The sequence below is a fragment of the Falco peregrinus genome, chromosome 7 (assembly GCF_023634155.1).
Source record: "Falco peregrinus isolate bFalPer1 chromosome 7, bFalPer1.pri, whole genome shotgun sequence".
In the NCBI taxonomy this organism is placed as follows: domain Eukaryota; kingdom Metazoa; phylum Chordata; class Aves; order Falconiformes; family Falconidae; genus Falco; species Falco peregrinus.
In genome coordinates, this window is record NC_073727.1 from 11,963,985 (window position 1) to 11,983,569 (window position 19,585).

The following is a 19,585-nucleotide window of genomic DNA, read 5'->3' on the forward strand; positions in this document are numbered from 1 at the left end:
CAGACACTAGTGTAACCTGGAGCTAGTGTGTCGTCTTCCCCTTTGCTCCCTCCTGGCTACCTAAGGCTCCCTTTTATGCCCTCTAGATTTTTTTTCTGCGTGCCTTTCGGGGAGATTGAAGGAGGAGACAGTGGAGATTAACCTTTTGATTTCCCCAAAATGTGAACATAGTAATAAGTATACACGGTCTTAAAGACTGATAACTACTAGCTATTTCATGAATACTTGTCTACTTGGCTTTTTCCATTTCAAATTTCTAATCACTTTGACATTCTATTCTTATAATACATCAGTTAGCAGAGAAAAATAAAAATTGAAAGTTTCTGGTGCAGAACTGAGCTAACCTGTTTTCTTAGCATAGCTGTAAATCTTACATCGCTTTTAGGAAGGTATTTTTAAACAAGGAAGATCTCTAAAAGGAAGAAAGAACTAAGATTAAGAAATGAGATACGGATTCCTTTTTCATATCTGTCTCAGATTTTTGTGACCTTGAACGAGTCAACTTTTGAGTGGCACAGTGCTAAAAGGAAAATATTTGTATTTTCTCTTCAGTGTGTCGTGAAGCTTAATCTTTGAAGTGTCTTGAGATTTGTTTTTTTGGAGGGGGGGAGGCAATGTATGTAGAATCTTGAGGGTAATTTCTGATGGTTTAAGAGAATAATATATAATAGTCTAATTCTCTAGAGCATACATAACTTCCTTATGAAATATTAAGATGAAATAGTCTGCTTCAGATTTCCAGGCACTAGAGATTTGCAGTATTCACAAGCTATTTCTTTCCATTATCCTCACCAAAAAGCACATGGTTTTCCAATTGTGTGTTCCATTATAAGTTATGGTGTCAACCCTTCAGAAAGATTTCTGCTTAAATCACGCTATGGATAAAGTATCTATCGTGCTTTAGGGTAATTTAAAGGGAGCAGCTGCTTCGTAGTGTTTTTAAGTGGATGAACTCCCTGGACTTTGGAGACCCGCAAGTTCTTTTTGCAGCCTCTGCATCAACAACTTTGTAGTGCCCTGCAAAGCATCACTTTAAGAACATGAATCTCTTGTCTGCTTTGCTGCTGAGCAAATCTATAATTTCAAATCCTGGAAGGAACAGCATCTTTCCAAGCCAACAAAGTGGGGGTTGTACATCAAACTGGATGCTCACAATCTGGGTATTTGTTTGTTGGAGAAACAGCTGTAAGTTGTTTAAATAACAAGTTAAGTGTAGCAAGTGGTTTTAGCGTGGTGTTGCACTGATACTGATAAAACTAATCAGGCCAGCAGTAAAATTTAGCCTGGGGAAAACCAAATGCGTAGAGATGGTGTGGTACCTGCTTACTCAGCACAGTGGAGAAAAGTTGAAGCCTGATTGAAGCTCTGACTAATGCAATACCTGATAGCTTGAGCAACTTTTACCACCAGGTTAACTGTGCTGTGTAGAAACATTAAGAGAATGCAAATTGTTGTCAGAAAAGTTGTTGAGAAGTGGACATAGATGTATAAACTGTCTCAGTTTCAGCTAAGGAAAGGTGGTTTCATTTTTCTATTTCATGCTTCTGGGTGTATTGTGAATAAGCAGATAAGCTGGATGTCTTCTGTCCCATCAGCCTTTAAATAAAGGAGTTTCCTAATTCTATCACTATTTATAGAATGCCTAAAATAAGGTCATGGGTGCACCTGAAGTGCTTTAATGTTTGCTATGAAGGTGCAGTAAATCATAATTCCAAGTACAACACAGTTAGCAAGACTGTATGCTTGCTGCTGTAAGCATGGACTTGGCACGACAGCTACCAGAAACGGCAGCTAAAGATGTGACTGATGTGTGGTTGGTCTTTTCTTGTTTTGCTTTACACCAAGCTACTTACTACATAGTAGCAGACCTGATTAGATGTTATATTACATCCCTCATAAAAGCAGGTATTTGGCCTGGGTGGTATAGCTGCAGTGATACTTAAAAGGAACGTAGAAGTCAGTGAGTCTTCAGTTTTTAGCTTAGTCTTCAGCTTGGATTCCCTTGGGTTCGCTTGGATTCTCCTTTTGGCTGAGACAGAAGTTAGTGGCCTTTTGCTCACTCAGGCAAAATGACCCTAGTAAATGCCAACTGTGTAATTAGGGCTTATTAAAATCAGGCTTATTAAAATCAGCACAGATTGAATAGTTACAATTCAGTAAATGAAAATGGGTGTTTAATGCCTTTATTGGACCAAGCAAAGCATTTGACTAAGAGTTGCTTTTAAGTCTCTTGTTATGAGCTCAAGCTATTCTTGTACTAGTTTGGTTCCAATTTGTTCTGTATAATACTAATTATCAAGGGGGGTGTATTGCTGAATCACTATATAGAATATATGTATTGTTGTTTGAAGGCATACTTATGAAATAAACATCTCCATTTTAAGGATTTAGGTTGATAAATTCTTTCTAAACGATGAGAACAGTTTGTCTGTAACAGTTACCAAGCTACCTCCTGTTCTTTCAAAATACATTTTTCTTATATTCACAGATTTGGTGATAAAATCTTCTGAAGTTATCTGTGCTCTCTGCATGGTGGTAAATTGTGGAACTCAAACTATTATTTTGAACTCAAGCAAAATGTTCCATCAAGCTACCATAGAAGTTACACTTCACTGTGTAAACGTAACTCCCCGCGCGCCCTGCCCCCCCCCAAGCCATGGACATAAACTGGCTTAACAGCGATACTGCATTTCTAATATTAGATTAGTCTTTTTTTTTTTTTTTGTTACTGATATCTTGTGATCCTACTGGCTGATGTGTATGGGGTTGTTGGAAAGATTTATGGTTTTTTTCATAAACTATTTTGATAAAAACATCAGCTAAAGTAATTAAGATTGCTCAGAGCAGTATACGAGACTGTGGCTGGACAGAGGAATGTGGTATCTGTACCACTGGAATCCTGGCTGCTAGAGATTAATAGCATTCATTAGTTTGAAGTGGTGTTAGAATCTCTTTTCTATCTGATTGTGAAGCGTGATTCTTCTAGTGTGAAATGGGTTAGCATTAACCTAAGACTTTTCTGATTGCAGAAAGGCCTAAGTGTTCCTTAAAGGTTGAAATAAGACGCTAGTACCCTTGTGTGGCTAGAGATTTGCCGTGGAAAATAGGAATTACCTGGATGCTTCTTTTCTTTGAGCTGGTTTTAAAAGTAAGGATGGAAGCGTTGTTTGCTCAACTGTCTTTAGAACTGCAAGTTTGCTGCCGCCTTCAAGAGCCAGTCAGAAGAGGGGGATTGCTTGAATATAAGTAGCCTAGAATAGAAAGAGGATTCCCAGCTGTATCATGTGGTTGTTTGCTTTCTGAAGCAGTGCTGAGCAATGCTGTTCACAGCACTGGCTGTTCAGAGCCACACGTTGGAGTAGGGGGAGAGCTGGGGGAGATGTGCTAATGAAATCCCTCTGAACTGTTCAACATCTCATCCTGCCTGAATCTTTATATATTGATCTCATTATTTCAATATTACTTTCTAATATTTATTCTAGGACAAGACCAGAGTTGTGTCTCCTATTATTGATGTAATTAATATGGACAACTTCCAGTACGTTGGGGCGTCAGCTGATTTAAAAGGCGGTATGTACCTGTACTGGAATACAGATTTTAAAAAACCAAAAGTATCAAGAATCAAAGCTCATAATCACTGCAATTGTGGAATTGGGCAGTTAACATACTGTTCTTCTTTCATTCTGGTTTTAAGTTCTGTAGGTCACTTGTTTCTTAGGCTTGGATTTGAATTGGCCTTATCGTCCTCTGCTTTAAAACAGTTAATCTTTATTATACTAATTCTTTTAAGTTTATGCTGCCTTTCACCAATATGCAAGACTCACTCCAATGTTTGTAGGATTGTGTAAATGTCAGAAGCGGCTTATGGCCAGAGCTTATGATTCTCTTTATAGATAAGACAGACTTTAATTGCTAGCTTAGAAGCCCATCAGCAATGCAGTGCCTATGAGTTTTTTTCAAGATGCTGGTTTGCTTAAAAAATTACACTACTTAATAAGCAGAAAGCTTTGGATGTCTTTAAAAAATAAATGTTTTTGTTAGCCATGATCTGTAATTGTGACGAGTAACGTGACCATGAAAAGTTGTTGTGTTTATACCTTTTCTGTTACAAAATTTGCTGTTAAATTGAGTTTAGAAGTACTACAGTCTCACTATATCTAGCTGGTGTAAACTGTTGGCAGCAAACAGCAAAAAGACTTGTGAAGCCCTCAATAAAAATAAAAATCCTCCCTTCTCCTTTACCAGAGGGGGAGGGCAACCACACACTAGAATTCTTACTCATTACGAATTTTTAAAACTTTCGCTGTTAGCAAGAATCTAACATTTAAAAGAGCTGTTCTCTGTGCCCCCTCCCCCCCCTTTTTTAATAGTTGTTCCTATAACCCTGGAAACTGAAATGTCTGCACAAACATATGAGCCATGATATAGAAATTACTCAGTGCTGTTCCCACAGTGTTCCAGCTTTTTCTGAATGGACTTTCTTGAGTGAGGAAGGAAAAAACAATTTCAAGTCTGTCTTTTCAGTTACTAGTCTTTAACTGGCCACCAAGCATTGTTCGGGTAAACTAAAATACAACATTATGCAAATATTGCTTTTATTTGCTTCAAGTTTGTCAGTGATCTGGAGGTGAGAGGTTCTATATCCTTTCAATTAATGTTTCGAAATAACACCTACAGGGCGTATATTCACAGTATGCTAATGTATGGTTCTGTGCTATTATCTGTGTGCCAGCTTTATTAAAACCTTAAGGCTTTTACCCAATCTGTTCATTATATCTCAAGTATGAAAATCCCCATACCATTATGTGGCTTTTATTGTTGTCTGCAGTAGGAGGAGAAATTCTTTCATTGAAACCCTTGATTGGTTCCTGCAGGGTTCATGCTCTTTAATTCTTCCCAAGTGAAGTGGGAAAAGATTGAGAGATCTTTTCGCTTATTACTGCTTTTCATGCTTCATCTTTGGAATTACGTTTCCCAATTTTTTATTTTATTTTTTTTTTTTACTTTTTAATGCTAATTTTCTCCCCCTGTGCACAATAGAAATAGGTATTTCTTTATTACTATCTTTGAAGTGCATGAAGCCTCTGTACTTCTGGATTGAGTGAGAAGCTGTCTTTTTTTAATAATAATAGGAATTTTGCACATACCAATGTTTAAAGCTATTTGGAGATCTGTTGAAACATGAATAATATATTTCTTCTCAGTTCCCAGAGGACAGATTACCATGTTAGAGGCACTACAGCATTTGGCATCACGGGACATTTTCACTGGGGCCAAGTCTAAACATGGAAACCAAAACTATGCTTTCAATGTTAGATACAATATCTGTGTGGCTGAGACAGCTGGGACAGCATTTGTGCTTGGTGTGTTTTGAAAGGATTTAGTAACCCAAGACAAGCAATTTAGCAAGGGCTACAAACTTTTTAAAGTGGACAGGGCTGAAACAATTCCCAAGTTTGGCCAATACTAAATCCAAGCACTTCAGGTTACAAATGGTGGGTTTTGGTTGTTTTTTTTTTTGCGGGGGGGGGTGTGTGTGGGGTGTGTTGCAGAAGTGCTTAAGGGGCCCTGACAAACACTTTAATTACTGGAATAAACTGTAGTTAACTGAGATCTAATAATTTAGAGTATGCCTATGATGCAGTTTACACTGCATAGAATTTCATATTGGATATGCATTTGTATTTAAAAATACTCCTTTTACAGAGTTACTGATATTATCTCACTGAGTGCAGATTTTTCCCAGAGTCAGTGAAAATGGAGATGGAAAACCAGTTTTTATGGGTAAACAATTTATGCACTTGTTCGTCTTTTGTAGCAGTGTTGCGTTCCAAAAGAGACCCCTTGTGTTCACTGCAGTGTATGTAACTCTATCACTTCTGCCGGGGAACAGTAGGGCTTTTCAAGTTCTCCCAGATGCTAGTAATTTTGCTGGCTATGTGTGATGAAATGCGACTTTTTAACTGCATGGAAATATTGGAGCTCATTTTATTTTTCATGCTGGAGGCTTTGCAGTACTATAGATTGTAGCCATTTCACTGTGTTGCTACTTGGAGTTTGGGAGTAGTTAGACAGTCTTTCATTTTTACAGTGCAACACTTCATGAAATACTCAAGCATGGAGAGAAAGAGTTGGCATGCATGCTGTAAAGACTGTTCAGGATAATTTCTGTAGTGGGTGTGTGAGATAAATAACTTGTGAGTTAAAACGAAAACTGTTTCGTTTTTAACTTTCTGCATCAATCATTACTACGCACATTTACGGATGTCCGTTTACCTTAGCTTTTTCCCCATTTCCCCACAAAGCAGTTGCTTTATCTTTATGCTGGAGGAAGAAAACTATTGACATCTGTGGACCAGAAGTCTGGAAATCATTCATTACATGACCTCATAGGATCTAAATGTGTTTGGCAGCAGGCAGGCTGTACAAGGAGGATTTGCTTAGGTGTACTGGGAGAGGGTTATGGACCTTGTGTAGTTTTTTTAATAGATGTTCATGCTCAAAAACTGTAATGAAAGTGTTTCCTGTAGGAAGTTTGTCTTAGCAGCTGTGTATCATTGCCTAAAGGCGGTAATTCAAATGATTGTCAGGTAGAAAACTGCTGTAGGTGACCTACTGGTCTTGTCTATTCTAGTGATCTTTATGTTCTTCTGTCTTTAATTCAAGAAAGGACCAGACCAGCTGTTGCTGTGTGTATGCACATTTATGTACATTACGTATATGGGAAGTAAGATGTTGGTGCTCTAGTGCTTGCCTTAAGTTTAAAAAGTGATGCACTTAGAAGCATGCAGTGGGAAAGCAGGAAGCTAAATGAATGTTAATAAAGTAAGTGGCAGCCTATTTTATTACAGCTAACCTGTTGTGACCTTTATGATAGCTCCTGTTGACAGAGTAGTGAGTGTACTGCATAAAGCCTGTGTAAACATAAATATGTGATTTTTTGATAAGAACTGAAATGCAATTGTACTGAAAGGACCGTTGGGAGCATTTGTAATGGCTGGAAGATCTTCATATAATGTTTTATTTAATGTAAGGATACAAGATGCTGGATTCATATAGAAGGCTTTTGCTTTGTCAGTTCTTGACTGGGTTTCCTGGAGTAATAGATGACAACAAAAGAAATAAAAGTTATTTTGTATTTCAGGGGTTTTTTTTACCATCTTGTCAACTTCTTTACCTGTCATCTGGACTCCTACTTTGTTTTTTACCCAGAAGTTTGAACAAGTTTACATTTTTAATTTAAATTAGTTCCCAGTGATTTCAGTTACTACAAGTTGAATGATGATCACAGCCTTTTTTTAACATCCTACTCTAATATCTTCTTCTTGAAGGCTTTGATTGGAACCTGGTGTTCAAGTGGGATTACATGACACCAGAGCAAAGAAGAGCACGGCAAGGAAATCCAGTTGCTCCCATAAAGTATGTCTGTACCACCACTTCTCCCTTTAATAGATTGTAATTTGCAACTAAACAACTTAGAAATCATCTTTTCTGAGTCTGAAAGGGCATCTTTGCTATAGCTTTCATTAGAATTGAGATTTCATTTGTGTTTATGTAGCATATAGTGATCAGGACACATTATGAGACTCTCAGAAATAAATAGTATTTAAAAGAATACTTTAAAGCACACCAGTAGATGCTTTACCCTTAACAAAATGTAGATGTCACTTTGTTTAAAGTTGGTATGTTTTGAGGGATAAAAATAAATCGGTTTTAATGTTTTCTTGCTGGCACAGATTGCCACCCTTTAAGGAACATGTAGGCCAGCTGGAGATTTGGCAACTGCTTTAGAGGGTGGTCACAGCACTATATATGTCATAGAAATGTATGGAGACAGCATTTGAAGTGATAGCTGCAAAATAAGTTGCATTCGAAAGCATTGCAGATTTTTTCAAGGAGGTATTAACCTTGAGGTGCAAATAATACTTACCTCCCACTTCATGGTTCTGTATTTAATTTCATTTTTCTCCTCTGTTTAGGACACCCATGATAGCTGGTGGGTTATTTGTGATGGACAAATCCTATTTTGAAGAACTAGGGAAGTATGACATGATGATGGATGTTTGGGGTGGAGAAAACTTAGGTATGTATATTACTTACCTTCGGATCAGTCTTGAAAGAAAGCAGGTTTCATCATTGCCTTTGCTGTCAGTCATGGTCTTCCTGATTTTCTGCAAAGAGGGTTAAAACCAGCATTAAAATTTCATATGCATTGTTGGCAAAATCCAAAAGGTTTATTACAATGAAGGAATTAAAACAAGGTAGGAATTATATGCTAGTTAGGAGAGAATAAAAGTATTTCATTAAGCAGTGATATTTTTTTGTAATGGAAGTTGGCTGATAAAAAAATGACAGGATATAGATAGGCAATTACTTTCAGAAATGCTGTCTTGATTGAAAGTCACATCCTCATCTAAAGTTACTGATTAAATTGTTTAAATGCTGGCAATAAAAGACATGTGTTAAGATGTTGCTAAAATGTAATCATGAAAAGTAGAGCACGGGAGTTCATGAGCTTAATACTCTTACATATACCTTAAGAAATCAGTTATCTTAGCTGACTGAAGAGTAATCTGTTTCTTAACATCAATAATACGGCATCTATACTTAGTGAGTTTTTGAACTTTATACCCCTACTTTAGCCCTATGAGATAATTATTGGTGAGAAGGCATTTTTGCTGTAATTACTCATTTTCAAGTGTTTGAGTGGGATTTAGGGAAGAAGGAGGAGGGGCTGAGAGAACTTGTGCTTTAGCCATTTCTCTTTTGACCTGGTGGTTAGATCTGGCTTTGGTAGGTATTTTTTGGCTCTCTTTGGCATTACCATATTGTACAAAGTTTTTTTTCCAGTTAAGACTGGTGTACTTGTATTAAAACAAAGAAAGATTTGGGAGGAGCAGAACTCTACAACTTCTGAAGACTTGCAGTCTGTCATTTATTTAGTTTTTTAGAATATCTGAGATGCATCTCTACCCTAAGTAGTGTGTTTTGGGACCAGCTCTAGGGATAGAAACTTCTCTACTACTGCACATGCTAGCTGAAAATCCTAAAATACCTTGGACTTGTGAAAACCCATAAGTATTTTGAGTTATTGAAATATGCATTTGAGCATATGCTTGGCCTACAAGGAAATGTCTGCTGTATACAGCGCACTAAGGATGGAGACATGGTAACCAAGTATTTACCAGTCCTGTAAGAAACTTGAAGGCTTGAAGAGGCATTCTTACAGTCCAGTCTCTGACCTTCCCATGCAATACTCAAAGAAACCTCTTTGGTATTTTGAACAATTCCTTTCTGTGTTTCTGCTTTCTCACTATTTTGGCTGTAAATTGCTGAATTGTATTCATATAAATATCGTAATTTTTCATTTTTTAATGTCCTGGAAATTCGTTGTATAGATTTACTATAGCAATACTTGCATTTGCTCTGAAAACCTCTTTTGCCACTAGAGCACTTAAGTATTTGATTAGCTGCAAGCATGTACTTGAGCGACCAATTTTTTTCTGAAAACTTAGCAGCTGCTTTTATGCTTTGATAATTGAGGTCTTGATAGCAAGAAAGGGCACAAGAAACAGCTCCTCACTCAAGGTGAGAAGACTGCAGACGAAAAGCTGTTTATGTTGCTCCTGCTGCATTCTGTTCCCCCTCCTCCATGGGAAGGAGGAGGTGGAGACTTTGGGGTGCCTTTTCTCTGCTCCCTGAACAGGCAAGGTCTGTCAGTACATCCAACAGTTCATGATTTGTTCATAGCTGCCAGACTACCTGCAGACAAGTAGAAGTCATATGGCATATGATTTAATGGGCAGTAAATGGCACGTGCACCAGATATCAGAAATCTGTGATGTGCAGTTTAAAATTCAACATGCACGCTCGTCAGGCCTCTTTGCTCTCGAGCATTTCTCTGGATCAGTGGATGATGTTACATGCAGATAACCTGTTAGATGGACTTGCAAAATAGTTGTATGCATTATATTTATCCTTTATGAAACCTAGCATTTTTGCTTCAAGCATGTACAGAGCAGCTGTTACGTGAGATTTTGTTCACATATTAGTATAGACTCAACTTTACAAATTTCAAGATGGGCCTGCAGTGTTTTGCCTACATATGCAAAGAGGCAGCTCTTACCGTGAAGATGCAGTGCATTTTCAGATTGTGGCTAAATGTCACGGATAACATGAGCTTGCTGTACAAAACATGGAACAAGGTTTGCTCAGTCTTGTCTTGAATTCATAAACTCTAATTCTTAGAATCTTTACCATGCTTTTTGATAAGCATGGGAGGATTGGAGTGTGCTGAAGAACTGGATAGGCCGTTGGAAGGTTTGGGTCAAATTTGAAAACCTAGATTTGTCTTAATTTTGCTAAAATCAGGGAGTAAGACATTCCCCGTCTTCTATATTGATGGCACACTACGATAAAAAGGGCAAATCTGTTATCGAGAGGTGTAAAATAATCTCATGCAAGAAAGTTCAACATGCTGTTCATGCCTTTTTAATGAAGAACTGTGTCCATTGAAATTGTAAAAAAATAGTAACATTATGTCTCACACTGTTCAGGTATAACAAAAAAGATGCCTTAAGGATGTTCTTGGAGGGAGGTTTTTTGTTTGTTTTTGTTGCTGTACATTCCTTTTTCTTTAAAATTCCGTGCAGGCTTTAGAAGCCATGTTGGTGCAAATAAGTATTAGTTTGCTTCTTCCTATTCAGTAGTCCTATGTTCTTTCCCATAGAGCTATTTTTCATCATTTCCACTTTTTTTTTTTTTTTTTAGATTCTTCAGAATCTAAGGTGCTGGGAAGTATACATGTAGTTTTACATTTCTGGGAATTTATGGAGGGAGAATTAAGTTGATGTACACACTAAGGCAGCTGTGAATAATGAAAAAAGTTGACACAATATTTCTAAATTACTTCTAAAACAAAAATACTTTTTCAATGCCTACATACATTCAATAGATGGATTAAACCTTCAAATGAATTATTTTTTTTAAAAAAAGAGCTTTAGCCATACTACATTGGCCTTTATTTTTAACCAGAATCTCACTTTACCTCATGAGGCATGTATATCCTAACACTTAAATAAATCTAATACGAGTTTTCAAGCATTTGGTTTGCATTTGCCTGCCTAATGCAAGAGCCTTTATCTTCGATCAGATCTCCCAGTTGTCTTTCACCAGGCTGTCCGTACTGAGTGCAGCATCCCCTCATGCTGGGCTAGTATCTGTATGATCTTCATAGTAAAGCTACATAAATAATGTTTCAGAGTGGTACAAGAAGATTATTGCTCTTGTGCTTCAACAATTTGAGCAGTATGGGACCAGATTTGAGCTATATATGGGAAAGCCTGAAGTCATCTGTGTGTAATTTACTGTGGTAGAAACACAGAAGTGCTTTTGTTACTAACCTGTTTAATAGCAGTGACCAGTCATTTACTGTGATTCTCAATTTTTTTTTCATTATAAGCTCAAAATAAGAGGTGTAAGACTGAAGTCAGTGCCATGAAAAATGTACAGGGAGAATGTCATGTTCAGTTGACTTAAATCACTTTTGTTTGTTGTCCCATGTTAAGTCGACTGGAAAGTCAAGACCTAAGTTACTGGCAAAGACAATATTGCCATTAATATTTTTGGAGGATGATCTGCCTATAGATTGGGCTGTTGACTGTCTAGGATTCATGAATATGCCTAATTGGCCCTGATGCAATGGAATTTATCACTGAAGGAGAACAAATAGGAAAATAACCTTGTAAAAGCAAAGAGCACTCAGCAGAAACACGGTTAACTTGCACTGTCAAAGCTGAAATCACAGCATTTCTTTTCTCTTCCTCCTGGATAGACCATCAAAATGACATGCTCTCTAACCTTTGGGGTTTTTTGTTTGGTGTTCTTTTGGTATGGTTTCTTGTTTATTTGGGGTTGTTTAGTTTGGTTTTGGTTGGGGTCCATCACACACACCCCCTCACCCCACCCCAATTTAATTTTTTAAGTAATGCTATTTTTATGACTTATTTTTGTGTGTGGGAAGAAGCCTTCTGGGGGAAGGAGTGGCACTTACTGCACGTCATAAAAGGTAGATGCTAACCTTGGAGCAGCTTATTTATTTTCTTTTTAATCTGTGGAAAGATACTGAATGATTATGAGGAGGCTTGAAAGTAAGGGTGGCGCTCAGTAACTCATTGCAGGTGCTGGACTAAAGGGGTCATCATCAAAACGGGAAGAGCACTCCTGGCAGCACCTGTCTTACTGTGCTTATTTGAAATGAATGAGGGAAAATTCTCAGTCAGCACTAGGTGACTTCTGCTATGAAAGGTCTAAGCTGAGAAAGGTGTGTAAATATTTCTAGACCTTCTTGTCCCCCCTAGTTGGGTTAGCTCACTAGATTGGCTTAAAGTGTACTGTCCACAAACTTCAGTTTACAGAAGTTGCATCTTTATTCAGTCTGTCTTCAAATCAAGATTGACTTGATACGGCTTCTTCCATGGCCAGTATTTGGGAGTGTTTTGTTGTCTGCTATAATAAATCAGCAGCTTGCATCTATTGTTTTATCATGCCTTGATTTTTGTCCACAGTGTTATTCCATCTTTAGCTGAAAAAAAATGTATTATAACCTAGATCATTAATTTATCTGTTAAGTGTATCTGCTGTTGCTTACCCTTTAGATAAAGCACAGTAATAGCACATATAGACCTAACTTTGACAAATCACAGCGTGGTTTATGAATTTGGGGAATGCTGGTAACCTCAGGTAAGAGAAGACATACAGGTTTGCTTCCGGGTTAATATGATTATTTCTCCTGAGCTTGGAGAATAAGAAATGCTCAGATATGCCTTTGTTTATCTTAGAATTTCTCAGAAAACTATCTTATTGATCTCCTCGGCATTAATCACTGAAAGCCTTCTCTGTAAATAGTATACTACGAAATTACAGTACTTTGTGATGTTGGTCTTTCATGTTTTTCAGAGATCTCATTCAGAGTTTGGCAATGTGGTGGGAGCCTAGAAATCATCCCTTGCAGCAGAGTGGGTCACGTATTCCGCAAACAGCATCCTTACACGTTTCCCGGTGGGAGTGGTACTGTGTTTGCAAGGTAGCTGTTCAGTCTTCGGCTAAATAGCAATGTTTTGAATTTCTTCAGATGATCAGCAGATGGCAGCAATTTCATTTTAAGGATCTTTAGAAATACTTGCAATATTACCTAGCTTGGGAAAATACTAATTAAAAGGAAGTTAAAGACTTTAAGGCAACTACACAAACGAGAGAAGAGCCTGAGAGTTAAAAAAGGGAAAACTTCTATTAGGCACAGCCTGAGCTGGAAAAGAAGGAAATGCTTAGCTTGGTATTCTATCAGTTATGAGAACTTTGTTTATTTGGCTTTAAAGAAGATTCAGAACTGTCTCGTAAATCTTCATTTTATAGAAACAGTTTCATCATTCACTAAAAGCCAGAATACACTGTTACGGGTATGTTTTCCTTGCTTTTTGTCAATAAATGATCAGTATGTGATATGCAAATGATCATGTAGACTGATCCTGGCATTGGTGCCAGTCTGTTGGCAGCTTCATTCTATGCCATATTTTCCTTTCTAGTGTTTAAAAATTATTTTTCTACAGAGCCAAGAAAATTCAGTATTAAGGGTTTAGATTAATATGCCTGTTAATTTTGCTTTGATTGTAATTGATAGTGTACAGTAGTAGCTGAAATACCGAGCTATTTCCTCAGTTTCTCCTCTATAGAATGAGAATAGCAATTCTGATTCAGGTTCACAGTGTTTAATGTGGATGAAACGTATTGTGTGAGCATATGTTGGCTGTTTTGACCAAGGCGCGCTCAGTTGTAGCTGAAAAATCACTGTAGGTTCTGGTTTAGAGAATTGGACTGATGCACAGAGGACTGAGGAAGTACAAGTCTCAGCTGAAGATTCTGTCGGTTAAAAGCTAGAAATTAAAATTTTGTTTATCCTTGAAGGGGTACGGAGCCCAAACTGTTTAATGTGAAGAAACACAGTAATCATGGACACATTTAAATTCATAAGAACGTTCTAAGCTGCTGGTGTATTTGGACTCATTTTTCACCTAAACTGAGGAACCTCCTTAGGGTGTAATTCTTCACTTCCATGCTGGTTATGCCACCAAGATGATTCTAATGAATTTAAAAGTCTGCTACAATAAAGTCACTGTCCTATTTCTTCCAGTAGTTATAGCAGGGATTTTTCTGGCCCCCTGTTCTTTGAGATCTGTATTTTATGCCGCAGTGAAAAATGAATAATATACCTAGGGGAAAACAAAATCTAGCAATGAATTATCCTCGCTTAATACATCACATCTCTATTCCAGGATTTATAGTGTGCATCCAGAGGGTAGAAATATCTACCAATTAAACTGTGTTACATAGGCTTAGGATGTAAATGTTCAAGTTTCACAGTAGGTTTTAAAATGACAGTGTCGTAACAAGGAGCATAGTTAGTAGCACATAAATTGTGCAGTATTCCTGCTCCTCTGTAGCTTTTCCATCTTTGGGCTGTTGCCAAGATGCTGCTTTCCTTGTGATATGAGGAGGTATTTAAAGATACCTCATGAAAAGTAGGAAGAAGGTGTGGCTGTATGCGTGCAAGGATACAGCAGACGGCAGAAATGCATCATGTTAGCAAGGGTTGAAGACTCTGCATTCATACTGGGATTAAAGCTTTTAGATTTTGTTATGGAGTCAAATCATTGTGATTTGATCACTTGAATGTCCTGACAATTACTATGACGGGGTTTTCTGAAGTCTCATTGTGTTTTCCAGTTGTTGTGTTCCAAATGAGTTTGAAAAGAGCTCCCACATGTACCTGAATGGTGAGGACAGCTGAAGCTTGCAAATCAGTGTCTTGGAAGCTTACACCCCTTTTCAGATCTGTATTTCTCTGCAGGTGTTTTATTACCTGTGTCCTTAGCTGTCCAGCTGTTTCAAATTCTGAAATGCTGTTAAAATTCCTTGTTTTAGTGGGATTATTTTTGAATTGACGTAGAAAAGTTGTATATCACTTAAAAGCAGGGTTGACAGTTTGCTCCATATTTGAAGGTTTCCTTTCAGCTTTCTTGGGTGTCAAACCAATGCAACAGAATGCCTTAAAATCAATTTTAGTGATGAGAGAATGAGAAACCTAAGGTAATGGGATACCCTTGTAATACAGGTATTATCAGGTATGTGTAGGACCATGGTGCCAAGGAACTCGGCGCATGGAGTCTGTGTTGGTCCTGCAGTTAGGACTTGTTAGCTTAAACCATCATCTGTCCCTTGACTGTGGTCAGTTTATTCTGGATGCGTTTAGTAAGCATCCTGTTTTTAGTGGACTAGTCAGTATGCGCTGCCTTTTGGTGGCCAAAACTGGTGATTCTGGACGAGAGGCTGGGAGTCCTGTTTCACAAGGAGGAAGCCCACATCCTGGCTTTGTGGTGTGGGCAGATACAGCTTGCGTCTGGCAGGATTTAGGCCAGTGGACACTTCTGCACCACTTCAGATGAGCTCATAAACCTTGCAGACCCCAGTCTGCTCCATACAAAGCTACCTCTGATTGCTCGGTGCTAGGTTGTATTAACCTACCACTTATTAACCTAACCCAGCAGTGCTGGGTGCTCCCTGTGCTGTGTTCCTTGGTACCCTGCCGCCTTTGGGCTCTTAGTAGTTTAGGCACTTCTCAGGATCTACGCAGTTCCTGTATTCGTGGCACACTAAGCCTGAGCTGTTTGTCCCCAGGTATGGGGACGTGTGACACAGGCATGTGTTCTGGCTTTGAATGTGTCTTTGGAGTTGTTAAACCCTGGCAAACTGAACAATTCCTCTCCCACCACCAAAATCCGTTTGGCCTGTGGGCAGCCAAGCCGATTGCTGAGCAAGCAACAGGGGCAGGTGCTGAGTGACTGGGTGATGCTCACACAGGCCTGAGAGACTGCGAGTGAAGGTAAACTGAAATAGCTCTCTAATCTGGATTGAATAGGATTTTGCTCACAAAAAAATTAAAGGAAGCTTTGCAAGGAAAAAAACAGTCCTCAAAAAATTGATTGAAGTCTTTTGTGTGACCTTTCTTTTCTTCCCCACGTCCTTCCTTCTTAGCAACCCGCAAGAAGAGCTCACTGACTATTTTTTGTCTTTTGGATTGGAAAATCATATTAAAGAAGTTATTGGCTGACTGAGTTTACTCCAGTTGCTTTAGATGAACTTACTGCCAAATGTAAAATAAGCTTCAGAGCATGGCAGTTGCAAGTGAAATAATGCTTAATTTTCTAAGCATAAAATTATGAACAATGGAAGTAAATGAGTTTTATATGGAAGCCAGGGAATGGAAAAAGGCATTACCCTTTGCAACCCAAAAGGAGATTTAAAGACACTAGTTACATAAATACAGGAATTTTAGTTAGAGATGTGTTTGATTAGAAGTAAAGAACTTGGATTACTGTTTTTCACATTTATTGCAGTAATTAATCTCTCTTGAATTTTAAAGCATTAAAAATATTTTCTAATTACTGGTTCTCCTCTGTTACCTCGGCTACAGCAGACTTGCTTGGTCATGACAGATTATATCTTTTTGGAACTTTGAGTGCTCTGGTGGTAGGAATAGGATGAAGACTGAAAATGTCTTGCCCGTGTTAGCACATCTGGTTTTAGAAATTACTAAATATTGCCAGTTGTTGAGTTTAAGTTTTCAATTAGCTTGCTTATCCAGGTGAACACTCACTGAATTTGCTTTCTGTCAAGTTATTCTTATAAAAAGGAAAAAACCAAAAACCAAACCACCACTTACCAACTTCTTCCATTAAGTTTGCAGAAAGAACTCCAAGATGTATATTCTGCATGAAAACCTGAAGCAGTGATGAGTGTGGAAAAGACATAAATTTAATTCTGAATGCATTGATTTCAGTTATGTTACACTCTAATGGTTTTTCTATTACTTGGGTCTTTTAATAGGGAATCTTCTGCCTGGCTTGAGGCAGCTGAATATGTAGTACTAGGAAGAATTAAAATGAACCCAAAGATAAATGACATGATTTAATTACAGCTGAAGAAAATATAACCTATGTGTTTCATATGATTGTCCCTAGAAATACACGCAGGGCAGCAGAAGTCTGGATGGATGAGTATAAAAATTTCTATTATGCAGCAGTGCCTTCAGCCAGGAATGTACCTTATGGCAAGTAAGTCACAAGTACTTCTGTGCCCTGTTCATTTACTCTTCAGGAGACAGCACCTTCTGAGGTGAAAGCAGTGCTAGCTGTCATGTATTATCTCTTTAAGATACAGTTCTACTGTTCTTGAGTGTTCTCTATTCTTTAATGTACATAAAGACAGCAGCCTGACTTTGAAAACTGCTCCTTTTTTCCCCCTCTAGTATTCAAAGCCGAACGGAACTCAGAAAGAGACTTAGCTGCAAACCCTTCAAGTGGTATCTTGAAAATGTTTATCCTGAGTTACGGTGAGTTTTGGCTGAATCAGAGATAGTATGGAATGCTCTCTCTTCCCCCTGCTCCCCCCGCCCCTTTCCCCAGAAATCATCAGTTTCTCCTTCCTTGGTTGTCGAGGGTGGTTGGTTTTTAATTTATTTGTGAAAGTAATGCCTCACGTGGGCTTTTTTGCTTTTGATTTTTCTTAGTTCCATTCCTAAAGAGCCGTTTTTCCCTAGTAAGGTGCTTTTTCTACTTACTGCAACTACGGTTGCACTAACAGGTGTGTTAGAGAGCAGTGCCTGAAGTTAGTCTCCTACAGGAGCCGTTTGCTCAGGAGTGCACTGTTCTGTATCCTGTTGTCATCCCTTTAAAGCTTTTGCCTTTGCCTAAGCGCAGACCCAGCTGAGCGAGGAGACGTTCTCAGTAATGGGAGTCAGCAGGCAAGAGGGCCGGGGATGCTTGGCAGACTCTAGCTGTTTTCTGCTCTTCCTGCCGCGTGTTCTCTGTCACTGCATAACCATTAACTCAGCAGAGCAGGGGGGAGATGAGAAGAGGGGAATGAGGGGTCACGCTGCTAACAATTTCTGTAACATGAATTAATCCTAACTCATGAAAAATCCTTGAGGAGGAGCACTTTTGAAAGAATAAAATGTTTCATGTTCAGTAACCCATTAGTAAGTGCATCAGTCAGATCTGAGTCTATAAACTATTTTGTCTGCTGTCAGCCTAACGCTGGTAGTGTAACGGCAAGATGCTGTGTGTGGTTTATAAGAATACTTGTTGTTTTTTCCTGGGGGCACTTCATGTCAGTGGAGTCAGGTAACTGCTAGTGGCATACAGGCTTGGAATGCAAAAGCACCAGCCATTACAGCCCTAGTGAACCATGTACACAGCCACGCTTACTGAAGTGTCTCATAAACCAGGATGATGCTGAGGAAGTAAGTTACTTTTGTTTAATTTGTTAGGAAAAGTGTCTTGCGAGCTGTCCTGGAAAATGTGCTGCCATAAGCATTCCTTAAGTGTAACGTTGTCTTACTCTGTGTCATCTCTTGTGCTCATTCTGCTGGCCTGAATAGCTATACTCATAGTATAGTATATTTGTATATAGTGTATATACACACACACACATATATATGTATATAGTATATAAACTACATAGTATAGTACATCTGAAATCTTAAAAGGAGCAAATACGCCCTTGCTTTACTGCTTGACATGAACTCACAGACTCTACTCCACAACTGAACTTTGTTGAATGGCTTTGCCTAGATATTTCCATCCTAAATGAGTGCACTTCATGTGCAACCATTAGAAAACAGATATTAGCAAAACATTGATTGGTTTGGTTGCTTCTTTAATTCTTAACCCCTTTTCTAACACTTCAGTAAAAATAGTCTGGGAAGAATATAGAATGTCATATTTTTGCCACAAACTAGCTTGGCTGGGGGGAAAAAAAAAAAAAAGAGGGCTTGATGACCTTAACTGATAGCTTGAGTGACCTTACATGATGATGTTAAGTCATCTTCAGCTTGCTTTTTGTGCTGAGTTTCTATGTTCATCCTCATTCTCTGGTATAAGTCTCTTTGTATTCTGTCCTAAGCTTGCAACTTTATTCATGTTTGATCAGTTCATGATCAGGTAGTTGCCTTCCCTCCTCAGAAGATGATTGAGATTTCCAGATAGTAATAATCACTCATCTTTAACCTGTCATCTTAAAAATATTCTGAGTGAAGACAAGGAGTTGAAAAAATAATTAAAGAAACTGAATTAAGCAGATATTTCTGGTTTTATTTTAGGGTACCTGATCATCAAGATATAGCTTTTGGGGCTTTGCAGCAGGGTACCAATTGCCTTGACACTTTGGGCCATTTTGCAGATGGTGTTGTTGGAGTTTATGAATGTCATAACGCCGGGGGAAACCAGGTCTGTATGCCATTCATTTTTTTTCCCTCACAATATGCGATCTTTAAAAAAAAAAAAAAGAAAATGAAACTTTTCAACTCAAGCAGGTACTATGTGCTGGTGATAGGAAGATGAACCCAAATCAGCAGATCACTTGTTATAACAGATTAGCTAAATAACTTCTTCTTAAAATATAATTTTGCATTTTCAGGATTAGAACCTGAGCCCAGAGATTCATTAAGTGTGCATCAGATTATCCCTTTCCT

The 19,585-nt window shown here is 38.2% G+C and overlaps 1 protein-coding gene across 1 annotated transcript in view; it reads left to right on the forward strand.

Annotated features, from left to right (window-relative positions):
• GALNT2 (polypeptide N-acetylgalactosaminyltransferase 2) overlaps window positions 1-19,585 on the forward strand; it is a 98,780-nt gene that overhangs the window by 71,361 nt on the left and 7,834 nt on the right. The window contains exons 8-14 of the mRNA XM_055810479.1: window positions 3,483-3,570; window positions 7,332-7,419; window positions 7,980-8,083; window positions 12,958-13,084; window positions 17,076-17,168; window positions 17,363-17,446; window positions 19,214-19,340. Of these exons, the coding sequence (XP_055666454.1) occupies window positions 3,483-3,570; window positions 7,332-7,419; window positions 7,980-8,083; window positions 12,958-13,084; window positions 17,076-17,168; window positions 17,363-17,446; window positions 19,214-19,340 (711 nt within the window). The remainder of the gene's footprint in view (window positions 1-3,482; window positions 3,571-7,331; window positions 7,420-7,979; window positions 8,084-12,957; window positions 13,085-17,075; window positions 17,169-17,362; window positions 17,447-19,213; window positions 19,341-19,585) is intronic.